Source organism: Oryza sativa, chromosome 10 (genome assembly GCF_034140825.1).
Source record: "Oryza sativa Japonica Group chromosome 10, ASM3414082v1".
In the NCBI taxonomy this organism is placed as follows: domain Eukaryota; kingdom Viridiplantae; phylum Streptophyta; class Magnoliopsida; order Poales; family Poaceae; genus Oryza; species Oryza sativa.
This window is the reverse complement of record NC_089044.1, coordinates 1136007-1154130: the sequence shown is the minus strand read 5'-3', so window position 1 is coordinate 1154130 and position 18124 is coordinate 1136007. Positions and strand designations below refer to the sequence as shown.

General features: G+C 45.7%; 1 protein-coding gene across 2 annotated transcripts; it reads left to right on the top strand.

The window, feature by feature from the left end:
• Positions 1-7122: 7122 nt before the first annotated feature.
• Positions 7123-8629, top strand: LOC4347993 (acetylserotonin O-methyltransferase 3-like). 2 transcript variants are annotated; one of them, NR_186664.1, is made up of 3 exons: positions 7125-7439; positions 7567-7954; positions 8064-8629. NR_186664.1 is itself a non-coding variant. In NM_001422974.1 (2 exons), exons 1-2 carry the CDS (start codon positions 7154-7156, stop codon positions 8361-8363), a joined length of 1101 nt encoding a protein of 366 aa, NP_001409903.1. In that variant the 5' UTR covers positions 7123-7153; the 3' UTR covers positions 8364-8629. The 2 variants fall into 2 exon arrangements, 1 of the variants encoding a protein (NP_001409903.1); NM_001422974.1 differs by having other exon boundaries at positions 7123-7954.
• The last annotated feature ends 9495 nt before the right edge of the window (positions 8630-18124 follow it).

Genomic DNA, 18124 nt, shown 5'->3' with positions numbered 1-18124 from the left:
CATACACATAGCAAAATGAAATTGACACAGAAATTTCTTTATTTTGATTGCAGATTAAGTTAATCTATACAAAAAGGAGGCCCGAAGGCCTTGGAAGAAAGAAAAGAAGAAAAAACTAAGGATTGGCGGGGGCCTGGGGGCTCACTCCGATGCACCCGGGTCGCCAGCCTCGTCGCCACTGTCGCCCACACCGCCGTCATCGCCCTCCTCGTCGGAGTTGAAGGCGAACGCGAGCCGAGGGGCCGAACCCTCGAAGCTGTGGACGATATGGTCGGCGGCATCCCGGACCTGCGCGCGCGCGCCGTCCTCGGTCCCGGGAGGGAACTCGTCCAGCGCCGTCCATGGGGAGAAGTCGGGGTCCCTGGCCTGGTAACTCGCCAGTACGAGCTCCACCGCTCCTCGGGCGAGGTCCCTCGAGGATGACTTAATCGTCCCCTCGAGCTCCTCGGGGAGCCGCTGGAGAGTCCCGGCCATCTTCGAGAGGCGCTGGGCGAGGCCCCCCTGGTTGGCGGCGTACTTCACAGTCCGCCCGCCCCAGAGACCCGCCTGCCGCCCGGCGCGGTCTAAACGGGACACGGCGTCGCGAAGCATGCTGGGCCCTATCTCGCCTGCCAGGCGAAGGGCCTCGACCTCCCCGGTGGACGAATCCAGCGCGCCCTGCAGATCCGCGATGGTGTGTTCGGTAGCTGCCAGGCGAGCGGCTAAGTCGCTGTCGCCCGTAGCCGCCCCGCCGCTACGCGCCCTTGCATCCAGCTCCCTTGCCTGCGCCTCGAGTTCAGCGGCCCGCTGGTTCAGTGCGGCCCTCTCGGCGCGGGCACTTTCCAGATTGCGACGCGCTTGTTCCTCTTGCGCAGCTTCGCGGAGGGACGCGCTCTCCGCTAGCCTCTGCGCTGTGGCCTCGGCCTCCTCGAGGGCTCGCTCCCGCTCGGTGAGCGTATCCTCGCGGAGGCGGAGTGCGGACTCTTCTTCGGCACAGGCGGCTTCGTGCGCCGCCAGTGTGACCTCCCGAATAGCAACGGCGGCCTCGCGGTCCGCCAGGTCCCTCTCCACGACGCGGGCACGCTCTTCCAGCGCCATGTCACGGGCCTCAAGGGTTTCTTCGCGCCGCCGGGATGCCACCTCGGTCTCCGCCGCCCGCCGTTCTCGGGCAGCGGCAGCGTCAAGGACCCCACGGGCGGCGTCGAGCTTCTTCCCTAGCTCCGCCTCCCAGCTCCCGTATTGAAGGCGGAGGTCGTCCTGCGCCTCGTTCATCACGGTAGTGGCGATGAGGGCAGCCCCCCTCTCCTCCTCCACCTCCCTGGCGATCTCCCCCAGCATCTTCCGACGGGCTTCGAGCTCTGAGACGTGCCGGTGGTGTGCCTTGCGGCCCACCTCCACCATGGCCTCCACTGAGCGTCGCCCCTCTTCAACACGCGCCCATGCGGCGTCGAGCTCCGCCCGCTCTGCTTGCAGGGCCTCTATCTGGGCACTTAACCCGTCCAACACAGTGGTGTTAGCGACGGCCAAGGCCTGCAGAAGAGGCTCTGCGCTCAGTGGGGCAACGGAAGGCGTGGGGGAGAGCCGCCTCGGTGAGGATGCCGCGCGGCTCGGCCCGCTGATGGACGTGCCGGACTCAGGGATGTTCCCCGGACCTGGCTTGTCCTGAGCGTCGCCCGAGGGAGTGGGCCCAAGCGATGCAGCCGCGGCCTCGTCGCGAGCTGCCTCGGAAGTCGTCGCCGCCTCGGCCTGGCGAAGTCTGGCCTCCTCCCGAGCGGCTTCTTCAGCTTGGCGAGCTCGGACGGCCACCTGGGCAGCTTCCTCGGCTTCCCGAAGGCGATCCGCAGCTTCTTGCCGATCAGTCTCGCGGGTTGCCTCGGAGGATGTCGTCGCCTCGGCCTGGCGGAGTCTGGCCTCCTCCCGAGCGGCTTCCTCAGCCTGGCGAGCCCGGGCGGCCCCCCGGGCGGCCTCCTCGGCTTCCCGAAGGCGATCCGCGGCTTCTCGCCGGTCAGATTCCCGCCTCCGAGCCTCCGTGGTCGCCGCGTTCTCGGCCTCAGATTGGCCGGACTTGGATTGGCAAGAAGGACGCGACGGGATCTCGCTGAAGCAGAAGAAAAGCCAGAAGACAAACAAGATGGGTGAATGAAAACTTGTGTTGGGAGAATGAATATAGCCACAATGGGCGTGGGACGAACCTGCGAGGGGGTCGGTTAAACGACCACCTTGGAGGGGAAATAAGGTTTCCCCGGGATGGTTCTGTCCCCCCCATCTTGCGGAGCCGTTTCTTCTTTCGCTCCCCCTCGGGCTGCGGCGTCGGCGCGGCCCCCTCCGGGCGCCTGCTGCTGACACGCGCCGCCCCGCCCCCTCGGGGGGGAGATGGGGAGGAAGTACCCTCTTGCTTCCTCTTCCCTCGGGCGTCGGCAGGGCGGCTGCCCCCCGAGCCCCCATCACGGGGCCCGGAAGCACAACCCCCTCCTGGGGTAGATTGATCTCCCTTGCGGCTCCCGCTCACACCGTCATGGCCCTCAGGAGCTCGCTCCTCTGAGGCCCCGACCGCCATCATGATGGACAGGATGTTGGCGCGATCTGGATCGCTGCAGAGGGGGAGGACTCCTTGGGGGATGAGGGATGCCTCTGCGGAGCTGAGATTCAGCACCCGTTGGATCATTACCTTGAAGTCTTCGGGGACCCAGTCCCATTTGACCCCCCGGTGAGTCCTCATACAGTCCTCGGACCCGGTGTACTCCCAGGCGCCCCGGGCGCGCCGCTGGAGTGGCGCGATCCGGCGACGAAGGTAGTCACTGTACACCATGGCCCCTGTGAGCCCCTGGGATCGCAGGCCCGCCAGGCGGTCGAGGATGGCATCGTAGCCATCTCCCAGGTCTACTGGCGCCCGCCAGCTGGAGGCCTGTGCTGGGGGCTGGCTCGGAAGTCGGAGGCGCGCTTCGTCGGCGAGGGGGGTGTAGAACCAGTCGCTCTTCCAGTCATCCCACTTCTTGCGGTGGACGCAGGGAATGTAGCGGTTCAGCACCGGCCCCCGCGGCTGGAAGTAGCAGCCACCAACCACCGACGGCGGCGACACCGGCTGTACGGTGAAGAACCACCGGAACAGCCGAAGGGATGGGCGCACCCCGATGAACATCTCGCACAGGTGCGCGAAGATGGCCAATGTCATTACCACGTTAGGGATGAGGTGCGCCATCTGGAGATCGTAAAACTCCAGAACATCCATGAAGAAAGAAGAAAATGGCGGAACCAGCCCTACCATTGCGAAAGGGAGGAAGAAGACGGACCGCCCCGGGTAGTGTGGCGCCGGGCGTCCCTCACCCAGTGCGACCACCTCCCGGCCGGTGGCAGATTCCGGCATGAAGCGGCGCGCAAGCCGGCCTGCCTCTCGCTCACGATGCGGGAAGGCGGCAACACGCTACCGTCAAGCGGAACGGAACCCCGTGCCATAACGCCGGAAGAAGAGATGTTTGAGAGCGAGCGCGTGTGGCGAGGGTAGGGCGCAGGAAAGAAGGAGTTAGGGCGCAAGCGGCGAAGACAAGGGGAATAATGGCGAGAGGAAGGAAGCAAATCTCTTCCTCGGCGACTTTATACCCTTGCCAACGCTCTGCCCGGCTCCTCGTTTCTCGCGCCCACTATCTCGCCCCCTCGTTTCTCGCGCCCACGTTTTCACTAATCCCATTCGCCCGTTTGCGGTGCATGAGGTGGATATGCGGCTGTGGCAGTCGAGATGGAACATATCGTGCGCGCGTTAATTACACTCGCCGACCGAAGCGCCATCACCATATCTCCAGGAAAAACGAACCGGCTTGTCCCGATTTTTGTGAGTAATGTGGCAGTCTTGAAGAGACCGCTCATTATTGACAGTCGAGTTACCAATGCCGATATGCGTGATTTGCGACCGATTGGTTTTCTTTCCAACTGTAGAGACCGGCCCCACCTGTCACCAGGCCTTAGGAAGAGGCGTCACGCCCGACCGCTTCCCTCGAGGAGGGCGATCGCCCTGGCATAACGCCGGGGGCTACTGTCGGTGACATGGGACCGGGAGTATCATGACTTAGAGACTTGAGGCAGACACGATCACCCACGTGGCCTAACCCCCTCGGGGGGGTCGGGCCCGAGGGTGATACGGCCGCCCTTCTCTTTGTCTCCCCGAGGAGTCGGACCGCTCCCGTCTCGGCCCCGAGGGCCGAGGCGCCCCGACCCCTTGTGGGTTTTGCGCCGCGTATATGGGGTAGGTGAGCATAGCGGGGCTCACCTAACCGCATTTATTGCGGTTTGGACGAGCGCGTCACGCCACATGTAGCGCAGTATGGCACGCTCGTTTATCCGGTCTGTGACCGGTCACAGATCGGTCAGATTGCGGGTTAGGTGGCAACAGGCGATCTGACACACGCCTCGCCCCGTCCCGTCAGGATGAGAGTCTCTAGGCACTCGTCCCTAGCCGGAGCCAGCGTGCTAGCTCCTGGAGATGGCACGTTGGTCCTGGTCAGATATATGCCAGGCTTTATCCCAACCATTATAAGCAAGACGTTGTATGAAGAAGGGCGAACACGCAGATTGCTAAACTAACACGTGGTGGACAAAGGTGACCGGTCTGTGACTGGTCTGACACTGGTTATGTCGCCGGAAGACAACCGTGTTCCCACGTTGCACCTGCTTCCGGCGGAATGGAGGTAGGTATGGGCCGTCCCATCAGAAGGGTCACTCGGGCAGCAGCCGTTGCAAATCTCCGCCCATTTATGAAGAGATGACAGGGTGATCCCCGAGGTCAGACGAACGAGGACGCGTGTCCACACTCAAAAACAGGCAGTGTTTCAGCTTCCAAGAGAAGGCAAGCCAAGTTTTACTATAGATAGGATGGGCCCCCACCCAAAAAGAGAGAGAGGGAGAAGTGGTGCATGTGGTATCCCCTTGAGATATAAAAGGAGGACCTTGCCCACTTAAGAGAGGGGGCTGGAAGGGGGGAGGATCTGGAGAGTAGATCCCACGAGAGGAAAAAAGGGAGAAGAGGGTTTCTAGAGTAAGAGCTCTCTGGCTCTCCAGCTCTTTGTAGCTTCTTCATACACAGATCCACCAGAACACAGGAGTAGGGTATTACGCTTCTCAGCGGCCCAAACCTGTATACATCGCCCGTGTCTTGTGCTTTTTCCATTCTCGCGAACTTTCCACAGACTAGGAGTTTAGAATCTCACCCAGGGCCCCCGGCCGAACCGGCAAAGGGGGGCCTGCGCGGTCTCCCGGTGAGGAGCCCCACGCTCCGTCAACTATCCACATATTGTGAGAAGTAAAAACAACTATAACATAGTTTTGTAGGTCCCATCTTGCTACCCACTTGATAAACATACATTGATGATGCCCAAGTAAGCAATGTGATTGGAGAACTTGAAGGTAGAGGATTTAAAATAAACCAAATTTAAATGACTATAAAAGAGGTGATAATTAATATATCATGCATACATGTCTTATACTATGAAACATGGAAAAAAATGGTTGTTCCAAGTTATAGTAATAATCCACTCATTAATCGTTGTATGGGCTTATGACGATGCTACTGGCTCAGTCATCGATCTCATGACTCCTTGTTCGTCGGATATATCTTCCTTTAGAGGATGGATAATGGATTGATTGTTATTATATGAAAGTTCTCCAGAAATCAAACTTTACTAAGTTTTTTACCATGCTTAGAGAAAAATATAGCAACATTAATAACACCAAATTAGTTTCCTTAAATTTAACATTGAATATATTTTGATATTATATTTATCGTATGTTAAAAATACTGGAAAGAAATTAAAGTCAATATTTATTTTATGTAAAAATATTGCTACGTTTTTTACGGAAAGAAATTAAAGTCAAAGCGAATTATAGTACGAAACGGAGGGAATACTCTATTTTGGAATCGGAATCTCTTACTAATTCCATTTGACCGCTAGAAGTAAACAATAAAATTATATGAGAAACAATGCAACAGAAAAACCATCACTTGCAAGGGATACATCCAAAGGATATGTGCAAACAAACGGTGCAAATAAATTGTGAAAAATCTGTTGGAGTCTAATTTACTTTGGTTGGTCTTACCCTAACATAATCACCTATATGCTTTAACATGGAAATTAATCTACTGAGCTGCTTGTGAAGCTACGGAGGCCGGATTCGTTGATTTATGCTACGTACTTACGGTTTTTCTTCTTGTTTCTCTTACTGTTTTCCTTGTGATGTTATCTGTTTGACATAGCGAAAACCTTCTTAATGCCAGCGGCACTAGCTGGAGATAGCCACACGAAGGTCTTCCAGCGTTTAACCGATAGGACGATTAATTAAGGTTTAGAGTTTTAATTTGACGCAAGAATTAGGCGTCACTTTTACTCTACATTTTCTCCCATTTATAAACAATAAACACACTGGTGAGGTGAAGTGAGTGTAGCTTAGACAATCTCAAGATATATCGGCCCCGGTGCTTATACTGGTAGGATACGTGTGTATAGGTGAGCGTGTTGCAGGCGCCTATGTTTGTACAGTGTTTCAAGAAAAAATAAACACACTGGTGAGGATCAGGGCTTAATTATTGCCTATTATATTTAGACTCAAAATCTGTTTCTACCAACCACCCAAACAAAATTTACCCCTCCGTTCTCTTATTGATCAGAAAGAAAACCGGTGGTTTTTAGCTCCTGAAAATCCGCAACAACAGTGGGCCGATACAATGGACCAACAAAATCATCGCTTCTTCCATATAGCTCCGTTCAACATCGAGAGGCACTGTGCCACATTTTTTTCATGATGTAAGTAGGACCACATTTTTTTCATGATTGATTTGACATCACTGCTGCAATGCTATATCATGAGTTAGCCTAACGCTGATTATAAGCCATACAAACATATAAAAAAATGTATTTTATAGATAAAACTTTTATATATGTATCTTTAGAGATTTAAAACTGAATATTAGAAAAAAAAACCACGATGAAAAAAAACTAAATATCAATTTCAAAATCAAGTTTTAAAATTTAATTTTGGTGGCTTATAAGCTAGCTATATGGTAAATGATGGGAGCAGATGATTAGTAATGTTAATTATGAATAAACTTGCACGCCTACTGATCCTATTTAAGAGCCTTAGCTCTCGCCTTAAGATTGCACATGTAGTACTTAATTGCACGAAGAACACCATGGCACAACGTGTCCAAGAAGAAGATGAGCAGATGACGAGCACCGATGATTTGATCCAAGCTGAGATCGAGCTCTACCACCACTGCTTCGCCTTCATCAAGTCCACGGCACTTAGGGCCGCCACTGACCTGTGCATTTCCGATGCCATCCACCGCAATGGCGGCGCTGCCACCTTGTCTGACCTCGCCCTCAATATCGGGCTGCACCCGACGAAGCTCTCCCACCTCCGGCGGCTCATGCGCGTGCCCACTGTCTCTGGCGTATTCGCCGTCGAAGACCACAATGGTGAGGCCATGTACACACTCACCCGAGTATCTCGCCTCCTCCTCAACGGTGATGGCGAGAGAACACATGCCCTGTCCCATTTGGTGCGTGTGTTAGTCAACCCGCTCACTGTGGCCTCTCATTTCAGCATTCATGAGTGGTTCACCATCGAGCAAGCAGCCGCCATGACACCCTTCGAGGTGGCGCACGGTTGCACGCGGTGGGAGATTATAGCAAATGATGCCAAGGATGGTAGCGTGTTCAACACCGCCATGGTTGAGGACAGCCGTGTCGCCATGGATATCATCTTGAAGGAGAGCTGTGGCGTTTTCCAGGGCATCAGCTCTCTGGTTGATGTTGGCGGTGGCCATGGTGCTGCAGCTGCAGCTATAGCGACGGCATTCCCAAACATCAAGTGTACGGTTTTGGATCTCCCTCATATCGTCGCCGAGGCTCCCACCACCCATAGCAACATCCAGTTCGTCGGTGGTGACTTTTTCGAGTTTATTCCAGCAGCTGATGTTGTGCTACTTAAGGTATGTACAATAATTCAAGTGACCTTTGATATGCTGTACTTTTAGCTGTTGAGTAGCTTCTTCAATAATTATGAATATTAATATGTGTCAGATTTGCATGTGATTTCAGTATATTTTGCATGCTTGGCAAGATGATGATTGTGTCAAGATTCTGCGGCGGTGCAAAGAGGCAATCCTGGCAAGGGATGCTGGGGGAAAGGTGATAATTATTGAGGTGGTTGTTGGGATTGGACCCAAGGAAATTGTTCCCAAGGAGATGCAAATTTTGTTTGATGTTTTCATGATGTACGTTGATGGCATCGAGCGAGAGGAGCATGAATGGAAGAAGATTTTCTTAGAGGCTGGATTCAGTGACTACAAAATCACACCAGTGCTAGGTGCCCGATCGATCATCGAGGTTTACCCTTGATGCTTCTGAAGGTGTAGATGTGCATCTCTGCGTGGAACCTATTCTAGTTCAGTAGCCTTGAGGCATGCGCGTGTTCACGTCGAGGCCATCATTTTTTGTTTTTCTGTTGTCATATGTGCTATAGTATATTGTGCGTTGTGGGATGGCACAACTCATGCATGTCGTGGCTTAAGTCTCGGGCATATTGGTAGCCTCGATTTCCATTTCTATATTCATCACAATAAGAGGAAGAGAAAACCAAAAGCTACAAGGCAGTTTGTAGCGCCAAATTAATCTTTATCGCTCATACTTTGTTTTGTCTACTCACCAAGTGTTCATGTGCGTTCATCTGTTCTAGCGATAACAAGTGGTATCAGAGTGAGCATCGAAGATCGGTCATGGTGATGTCTGGATAGGAGAACCATTTCTTGACAGGGTCGAGGTGTTGCTCCCTCTCACCACTGCCACACGCTTCGACGATGGCAGCATGAGCTGTAACAGAGGCCACAAGTTAGTGGATGTGGTACAGGAGTCCGGGTGTGTAGTGTCTTACCCCAAGCTAACACAAACGAACTAGTAGCAAAGCCAGAAAGATTTGCTATAGAAATTTCATCATCAATTCATTCATCAACGTAGAAATTTAATGGAGTTTTCGCCGGTGCATCTGGACGGCCGCTTGGGGTAGCCTGGTGGTGGCTCCGCCCCAGGGACGAACTACACCGAATGGACAATTATGATGAGGGTGAGCTTGTAGGCACAGGTCTTATGGGAAGCCTGAACAAGCCTAACTAAACTATACTACCAATATTCTCATATGTTGGCATCAAAATTAACAACCCATTTTTTCATTAAACATGGCTAAAATGCACTTAAATATTTGCCTATGAAAAAAGTACAACAACATGTAGTCAAATTAAGGTGCTTAATTTGATACTATCGACACCTTAATGATCTGCTAACACACTTGTAATCCTAAAATATAACTATTTCCTAGCTACATTTTAAAACAAGGGACCATATATTTATATTTACAGAGAAATTTATCACTAATACACCAATCGTGTCTACGTAGCATATTTATTTTTCCACATGTGGTGGTTAACCTCAATCATTTATCGTATATAGCAACTAAATATTATGGCTTGTCCATGATACTCTAGCACCAATAATTCATCAAGTATAACCATTCAAGAACATGGTTAAGGAATGAAATTTAGTTGGCTGCTTGATGCTTTTTTAGGCCATTTTAAGAGGATAATAAAAAAAAGTTCCTTTACGATGCACCATACTACTAGTGATCTAACGATTAAGATCTATTCTATACTAAAAATTCCATACCTATAGTATGGGTTATATATATCACTAGTATGACCATTGACCAGTATAGGTATATTATGGATAAAGAAAGAAATGGCATATATGTATTTTGTTATGTACACCTAAGGTTTGCCCTTGAACTCGATCTATCCCAACATCTCCAGCAAAGGCTCCCACTTCAAAGTCCCCAAAGATTAAATGGAGGCTACCCCTATTTGGTGAGGCCTCAAATAATGACTCCATTCCAGCAGTAGCCACTATTTCTTATCCTCTATATTTTTTTTTCTCTTCTATTTTGACATATACTCCATATTTACTCCATGCTTCACACCACAATGATTCAAACATAGATATTTCTAATGCATAAAATTCACTATATCAAATCCACAAATTCAAACACCAAAATTGAAATTTAAATTCCGAAGTTTCTCTTCATGTTGCTGGCAACTACGTCAACACATTCTTCATCATGAATCTCCGTTGTTTCTACCCTACCCGATTCATCAACAAACACATCAACCTTACATCAATCTTTGTGGTCTGAGGTAGGCACTGCGATCTGTCAACCACCTTGCACTACACTGCCAAAGTTCGTCTGAGACTCTGAAGAAGTTCGAAATTTTATTATTGGAACCTCCTGAAGACCTTTGCAGCCTGAACATAAACATACCTAGTATAGCCACCAGATGCAAAAACATCTTGGTTGTTCTAGATATTGTTCAACCATGCGTTGCTACGGAAAACTGTTGCTACGGAAAACTAATACTCCCTCCGTTTCGAAATGTTTGATGCCGTTGACTTTTTAGCACATGTTTGACCGTTCGTCTTATTCAAAAAATTTAAGTAATTATTAATTCTTTTCCTATCATTTGATTCATTGTTAAATATATTTTTATGTAGACATATAATTTTACATATTTCAAAAAAGTTTTTGAATAAGACGAATGGTCAAACATGTGCTAAAAAGTCAACGGTGTCAAACATTTCGAAACGGAGGGAGTATTATGATAAACAATCGAGCAGAGTTCAACTTTCAGCATCCAAGTGCTTTAAGAAAATATTCTCCATGCTGCGAGCGAATACAATCTCGTGTCAAGATACAGACACCAGGCAATTTTTCATTTCAAAACAACCTATTTCACGTTATACCAGGTAAATTATCCTCGTTCCAAATGGCCCCACTGGAATTTATTTTTTGTATGTTCCAAAGGAGCCCTTAAGTCGCTAGCATATACTTCCATCTTCATCGACTGTGGATCAGGGTTTTGCTTTCTATTTAAAAAACACAACCAAATTTTGATAAAAATAAAAGTATAAAATGATTGAATTATTATTAACCGGTACTCCGACATGTTTTCCGAGTCAAAATTAAATCGGCGTGTTTTTACGAGGAAAGAGATCGATTAGCTTTCGGTAATTAATTACGAACCGAGTCGAGTAGGTTTTTGCACACTCCGATCGATCGACGGCCTCTGTCGAGTTATCAAAACCGGCGGCATCGTCGTCTTCTCCCCCCATCGATCGATCCATCGACTCAAGTCTCAAGTCTCAAGTGATCTTTTTAGCTAGCTAATTAATTTTTTTTAGATAATACTCTCTCCATCTATTTTTGATAGTCATATTTCTAAATCTGAAAAATCTATTTTTGATAGGCATATTTCAATCCAACAACCTATCATCTTAATGATTTTCTCGGATTTAATGCATGACTCTCCATTCTTCCATACAAGATTGGTTGCATGGACATCGAGAAATGTAAATATTAATGAATCGCTTGTTTACGAGGAATGACTAGTAGCATGTTTAAATGAATGATAAGTAAAATCACTTATCATTGTTCTGTGTGTCAAGATAAAATATGACTATAAAAAAAAAGTAGATGGAGGGAGTACTAGCTAGCTAGCTATAGTTAATAAGTAGTCATGATGATGCGCGCGGTGGCGACGTCCCTTTGCATGCTGCGCGCCGCCGCCACGGTCTGCGCCGCCTTGGCCACCCGCGCCGCCGTGCGCTTCGGCCGCCGCCTCGCCGTCGGCTCCGTCACCGGCGGGATCACGCTCTCCGACATCCTGCTCTACATCACCATGACGGAGGAGGACCTCTCGCCGGACCCGGAGCCGACAGCCACGTACTACGATAAGCTTCCGACAAAGCGAGCGCTCGCCGCCGGCGACGTGCAGGCTTGAGGCGGCCGGCGACGTACGGTCAAGCTGCCACATGTCTGAGAGATATTATTTGACTTGTACTAATACGTGCGAGTGATAGTCTCAGTAATTAATAAGGGTAGTGGGTTACTCGTCCTAACCGGAGACCACCTCATCCCGTATATAATTCTCCCTTAGTTAATGATGTGTGTCTTTTTTTTAATCTCTTTAGTGATGACTTATATCTTTTATATATTTTGAATCACATATTAGTTTTAAGATTAATTTGCATCATTGTACTCTACTCAAAATATGTGACAAAACGAGACCCATGTTGGATATATTCAAATATTTCATTGATCCAAAAGTAATTTATTTAAATTATGGAAGTAACTTAGATATGCAATAGAAGTAACTCTATATAGCATTACAAATAATTACATTACGACTGAGTTGATGTAAGAAACTATATGGAATAAATTCATCAACTATATGGAATAAATTCACAAGCAAAGTGTTCAGAAGATTTTTAAGTAAATATATTTATGAAAGTAAATTCAATAAAGTCAGAAAGTAATTTATATAAATCATAAAAGTAAATTAGCACAAAATGGAAGTAAGTTGTTACAACATTAGATATAAATCCGTTATAGGGACAAAAATTAAATTTAATCAGCATAAATTATGAAATTAACTAAAAACAATAAAAACAATAATAGCAAATTAACTAAAAACAATAAAAACAATAATAGCAGTAATCAACTCAGAGCTTTACTTATGTGAACCTAATTAATAGTCTGTAAACATATGAGGTATAAAATGACCATTATAAAAGCAAACAGAGTCTGCATTAGTTAAACAGATTGAGATTATGCATGGTTGGAACAACAGATACCTATTAGTGTTATCTTATATTTGAACCCAATATCTTGGAAGCAAGGCAGTAACATGAGCTATATATGCACAGCAGAGAGACAAATAAGAAGGATTTGAGCAAATTTCCATAGAGCAGAAAATGATTCACTCGTTGCAACAATTTGTCTCAAGGACATGAATATAAGAATGTTAGATCTCTATCATACCTTGGGTACGATCTGGTCAGAAATCTGCATACTTGTTAACAACCAAATTTCGTAAATTCTATCATTATTGGCATCGGAGATGAAGATCAGATCGAAGTGGAATCCAAGATGAAGATCGTTGCGGAAACAGAGTAAGAATCGGCTGCAGTCCAAATCGGCTAAGGTTAGGTCGACAGAGTTCGAGTCGGACGGGGCTAGCCGATACAGCCGATTAGCCGATACAGCCGATTCCGATAATATGACTCGGTGTACGTCATCGGGTTCAAGTTGATGTGCTTCAAGATGATTGCCACGCATGGATAGAGTCCTGGGAAGGCAATTGTATCTATTAATTAGGATATTCTATGTAATTTCTTTAGAGATATGTTTGGGCAAAAGTCTGCCGTAAAGACTTATGGTATCTTAGAGTTTGTTAGAGATAATAGTCGTGTCTGTTATGGACGTATCTTGTAATTCTCGGGTATAAATAGACCCGAGCCCTATGTAAAAAAGAACAACACATCCAATACAATCTCGACGCATCGCCACACTTTATGCTTTACTTTTATTTCGACGAGTTCGTGCTCTCGGGTTGAGCTGCATCGGTTTCAATCTTCAACAAGAGGTAAAACTTGTCATGACGACTTATGTTCTCAAGATTAGTGCTTCCATCTTTATGACACTCTAATCTTGTCTATATAATTCGTCGAGTTATCATATATCTCACATAATCTTTGATAATATCTTCGTCTAACCTATAATCGGCTAACATCTGTTAATGGAAGGCAGCCGATTAGGTTAGATAATGATGTTAACTTAGACTATGTGATATATCTACCACTCTATGAAACTTCCAACGGCTTGATTGTCTAGATATTGTTTTTCTTTTCATACTTAATGCTGCATCAGTTGAGTTTGATCTATTAAGTCGTGCTTAGAATTGCAATCTCTAGCCTGCTTTCTGGTTGCTTATCAGGGTAGTATCGGAGTTTCAGCCAATCTTATCTGATTCAACTACTTTTATTCTATATGCTTGATTGACATGTTAAATCTGCCCTTTATGTTAAGATCTTGTCGCATCTAAGTATATTAAGCTTATGTTTAGTATATTCTACTTACTGTAAAATAAAATCTTAGTATAGAGTAGTATCGGAGTATTAGCCGATACATGCTAGATATACCTGATCGGCTATGCTATGAATGTATATAATCCTACTATTAATATATATTTCGATCTAAGTGATTTATATTGTCTCGGCAAGGCGACCGATCTATCCCAATCATTTAATTTAAGTATATATCGATATAAGGATTATATATCATTAATATCTACAGCCGATCGAGTAGATTTAGTTCTGGTTTGCTTATTGATATTTGTCGATCGATGTACACATGACACCGGCTTGAAATAAATGATATGTCATCGGCACCTAGCCGATCGGCTATCATTTATAGGATTAATTGCGGTTTCTTTGTTATTTCTTGTTGATTGCAAGATCAAATCAACTGGCACGCTCATACATCTAAAGGCGAGCTTTGGACCTGCACTGGAGTTAAGCAGATCTCCCAGGCCTCGTGTTTTCTGTCAACAATACTATAAAGACATTTGCCCCTTAAATTAAATAAATACATTCAGATATTATGAGAAAAACAATTGTGCAGAGATATAAAATTGTGCTAAAAGCAGCAATTACCACCCATATGAACGTACCAGCAAAGCGCATCATATCATCAACCAAAAATACCGTTCTTCTTACCACTTTCTTACTGGATAACTGAAACATTTGGTGCATATCTAAGATCAAATATGCCGTAGGCCATGACCAGCCTGGTGATTACATGGTGCAGTATTTTACAAAATAATATCATTGATCTTACATTAGCCACCCATGAGCAAGAAGAAAAAGGCAAGATTGGGATCCATGATGCATGGCGATGCCGCAGACAAACATTGGAGAGAGAGAGATAGGTCAAGGACTCAAGGTCCTTGAAGTACTCCATTATCTTAACTCGGCATTAAAGCCGATGATAGAGGTGAGAGAAGAGTGGCATCGAGTGAGGGGGTTAAAAGAAGATAAAGTGGAGGAGCGTCGAGTTAAATGCTCCTTCCGTTTGGAGAAGTGGAGGAGGCAGCCATGCGCCATTGGTTTCACTCGAGGGAGATGGAAGGAATTGTTAAATATGTGATTCTAATTTTAGGCCCACAATATATTCGGATTAGTTTTCTAGTAGAATTTTCTATTAGGTGTCTTTCTTTTATTCCTTATATATACTCTTGTAAGCCGTACGGGATCGAAGGGGTGATGTTCCCATTGTTATTCCTCTACGTTTGTAATCAACCCCTCTATAGTGACCATTGCCGGTCAGCGTCCGTGGTTTTTTTCTACAAGGGTTTTCCACGTAAAATTTATATCTCCGTTGTGCATCTATTTTCGTAATAGGAGGAAGGTGAAACGAATTAGCGAAAGATTGGGTGGAAGCGAGGAAGGGAAGCTAGCAGCCCTGACGGTGTCGTGCTTCCTTGCGGTGCTCCTAGCGTTGGGAGGAGGGCGAATGAGCGTGGGGGTTTCCTTTTGCAACTGGGGATGGCAACAGTGTGGGCTTGGTAGTGAATTGGGTTCTCCTATGCATAAAACTGGGCCGTGGTCATCTAGAGAATAGTACAAAGGAACTACAGATCAAAGCCATTGAAATTTGAAGTGACGTGGCTTAACCTCAAGCTAGGAAAATCCTGTTAACTACATTAAGTGGGGAGCACTGGTATAGTATTATAGGATTAAATGTACTAAAATATCCATCTTTTTTATGACATTTGTTTCATTTTCACCTTTCTCATGTAGTAAAGTTTCCTTTTTATAAATGTTAAGAGTCGATGTTAACCCTTGATATATATTGATGTTCCGATCTACTTTCCCCTCTCACTCTTCCATGTCAATAAACTTATTAATGACTCTAAGAGTTTGTATTAATTGTTGACTGTTGTTATACATGCCCTAACGAACCCATATAATGCATAGTCTCTTACAGTTCAAAGTTCAAGAGAACATAGATTTATCAGCCGGGAAAGGAAATAAAGAGCAAAAATAGGCTTGTTATTAATTAGTTGCTTCCAAAAATACCATTTTATTATGGACCATGCATGCCCATTATGTACTTCATGCATCGCAAAATCTATTTCGAGAGGCATCTCGATTTAGACTTAACGAGCGACACGGACAGTTACGTGGGAAGTACTAGTAGCGTTACAGACATGCATGCAAGTAGTTTTTGCTATTAGGTTGTGCATATTTTTTTCTTCTTATGAAATTTTCTCTTAAATTACTTATCCGATCTATAATCCGATTACACCGTTGTGGTCGTAACCATTAAATCTTTACAACAAGATCTCACATGATTATATTTTGATGAAAAATCACAAATTACTTTTATGATATATCTAAATTACTTTTAGATTTCACTAAGTTACTTTTTAGACATACAAAAGTAAATTCAGTAAAGCCTAAAAGTAATTTACATATATTATAGAAGTAACTTAGAACAAAATGAATGTAACTTTGGCATGTCATTTGAAGTAAATCCGTTGTAGAGATAAAAACATGACTCTATCTAGAAATTAAATTAATCAGCACAAATTATGGAATTAACTAAAAACAATAATAAAACTAATCACCTAAATTAATCAGCACAAATTATGGAATTAACTAAAAACAATAATAAAACTAATCACCTCATAGCATTATGAATGTATAGGAAGTATTTTAATCAAATCAAAAAGTAACTTATATATATGATAATTATATATATGATAACTTGTTCAATGAAAAAAGGTATTAATTAAAGTTACTTTCTTTTTTTATAAGTTACTTCTATAGTATATGTAAATTACTTTTAAGCTTTACTGAATTTACTTTTGTATATCTAAGAAGTAACTTAGTAAAATCTAAAAGTAATTTAGACATATCATAAAAGTAATTTGTGATTTTTCATCAAAATATAATCATGTGAGATCTTGTTGTAAAGATTTAATTATTACGAACACAACGATATAATCGGATCGTAGATTAGATAAGTAGTTTAAGAGAAAATTGTATTTGAAACATAGGTGGATGGTGTCTCTTATAGATGGAGTGGAAACCAGCTACCACTAGCTGTGTAGTCTCGTCCTTCATGCATGTTTGCACAATCCTGTGACTTGCACAACAATATAATGTCTCACGTAAATTAGGAACAAATATATTACCATTGTGTAATAATATTTCCATGTTTACAAATTACAAGATCATAGTCGTGGCCAAGTTTTAAGTCAGCAACATATGCATACATGCATACGGTCACCCCCAATGTCACATACGTCTCCATCTTGTACTCATAGTACATACGTAGACGCAGGCTGTGGTGGGCAGGGTCGCCGGCGTGGCTTCCCGCGCCGCCGTGCGAGCGGCGGCCGGCGACGAGCTCTCGTGACCGTCACCGGTGGGATCACGGTGACGGACTTGCTGGTGGCGATGACGGAGGAGGTGGCCGTGGCGCCCCTCCCGCCGGCGGAGGCGCCGGCCATCAGCCACACGGCGGCGGCGTTGAGCGGCAAGGCCGTCTTCGTCGGCGCCGTCGTGGTCGGATGCCACATCGCTCACGCGGTCGAGCGGCGCCGCTACTGGCGTCGCCATCGTGACAGCGACGGTGTGTACGCGGCGGCGCGGTCGCTCGCCGCCGGCGACGTGGCGGCGTGGCTTCGCGCGTGGGAGGCGGACAGGATTAACCCACGCGACTAACAGAGATTATTACAAGTAATGGTTTATACTTACATCAGTACCTATGTTACTAAGCATTGAAGTAAGATAGAAGGCGATGTCCTTTTCTTTTCCCAAATTTCAAATTAGAGTATAGTTGTTTTCATTCATTTTCCTCTCAGAGAAAAAGGGACAAAACATCACAGTTATTTCATCTGAACAGGCAACATTAACATGATAAATGTACATGTTTGTACATACGAGTAAGCTCCAACAAGGACTTTGTCAGGTACACAGATTGTTCTGATCTATGTGTGGCTTTCATCAATTTATAAATGTAGTAAGGGTGTACTTTGCAGCTGCTTGTATTATGTCCTAAGCATATCTTGGGGAAACAAATCTCTAAAGTGAACAAAAGTGAAATCAGCAAGACTTGCGTTCCAGACAAATTAAGTAAAACACTTTACCTTTTTTTTCACATTGGTGACTTTGCATCAAGAATAAGCACAAACACAAACGAGATAGAAATA

Coding starts and splice junctions, on each gene's coding strand:
- LOC4347993 (NM_001422974.1), top strand. CDS start 7,154: ATGGCACAACGTGTCCAAGAAGAAGATGAGCAGATGACGAGCACCGAT. Junction 7,955..8,063: donor CTGATGTTGTGCTACTTAAG/GTATGTACAATA, acceptor ATGTGATTTCAG/TATATTTTGCATGCTTGGCA.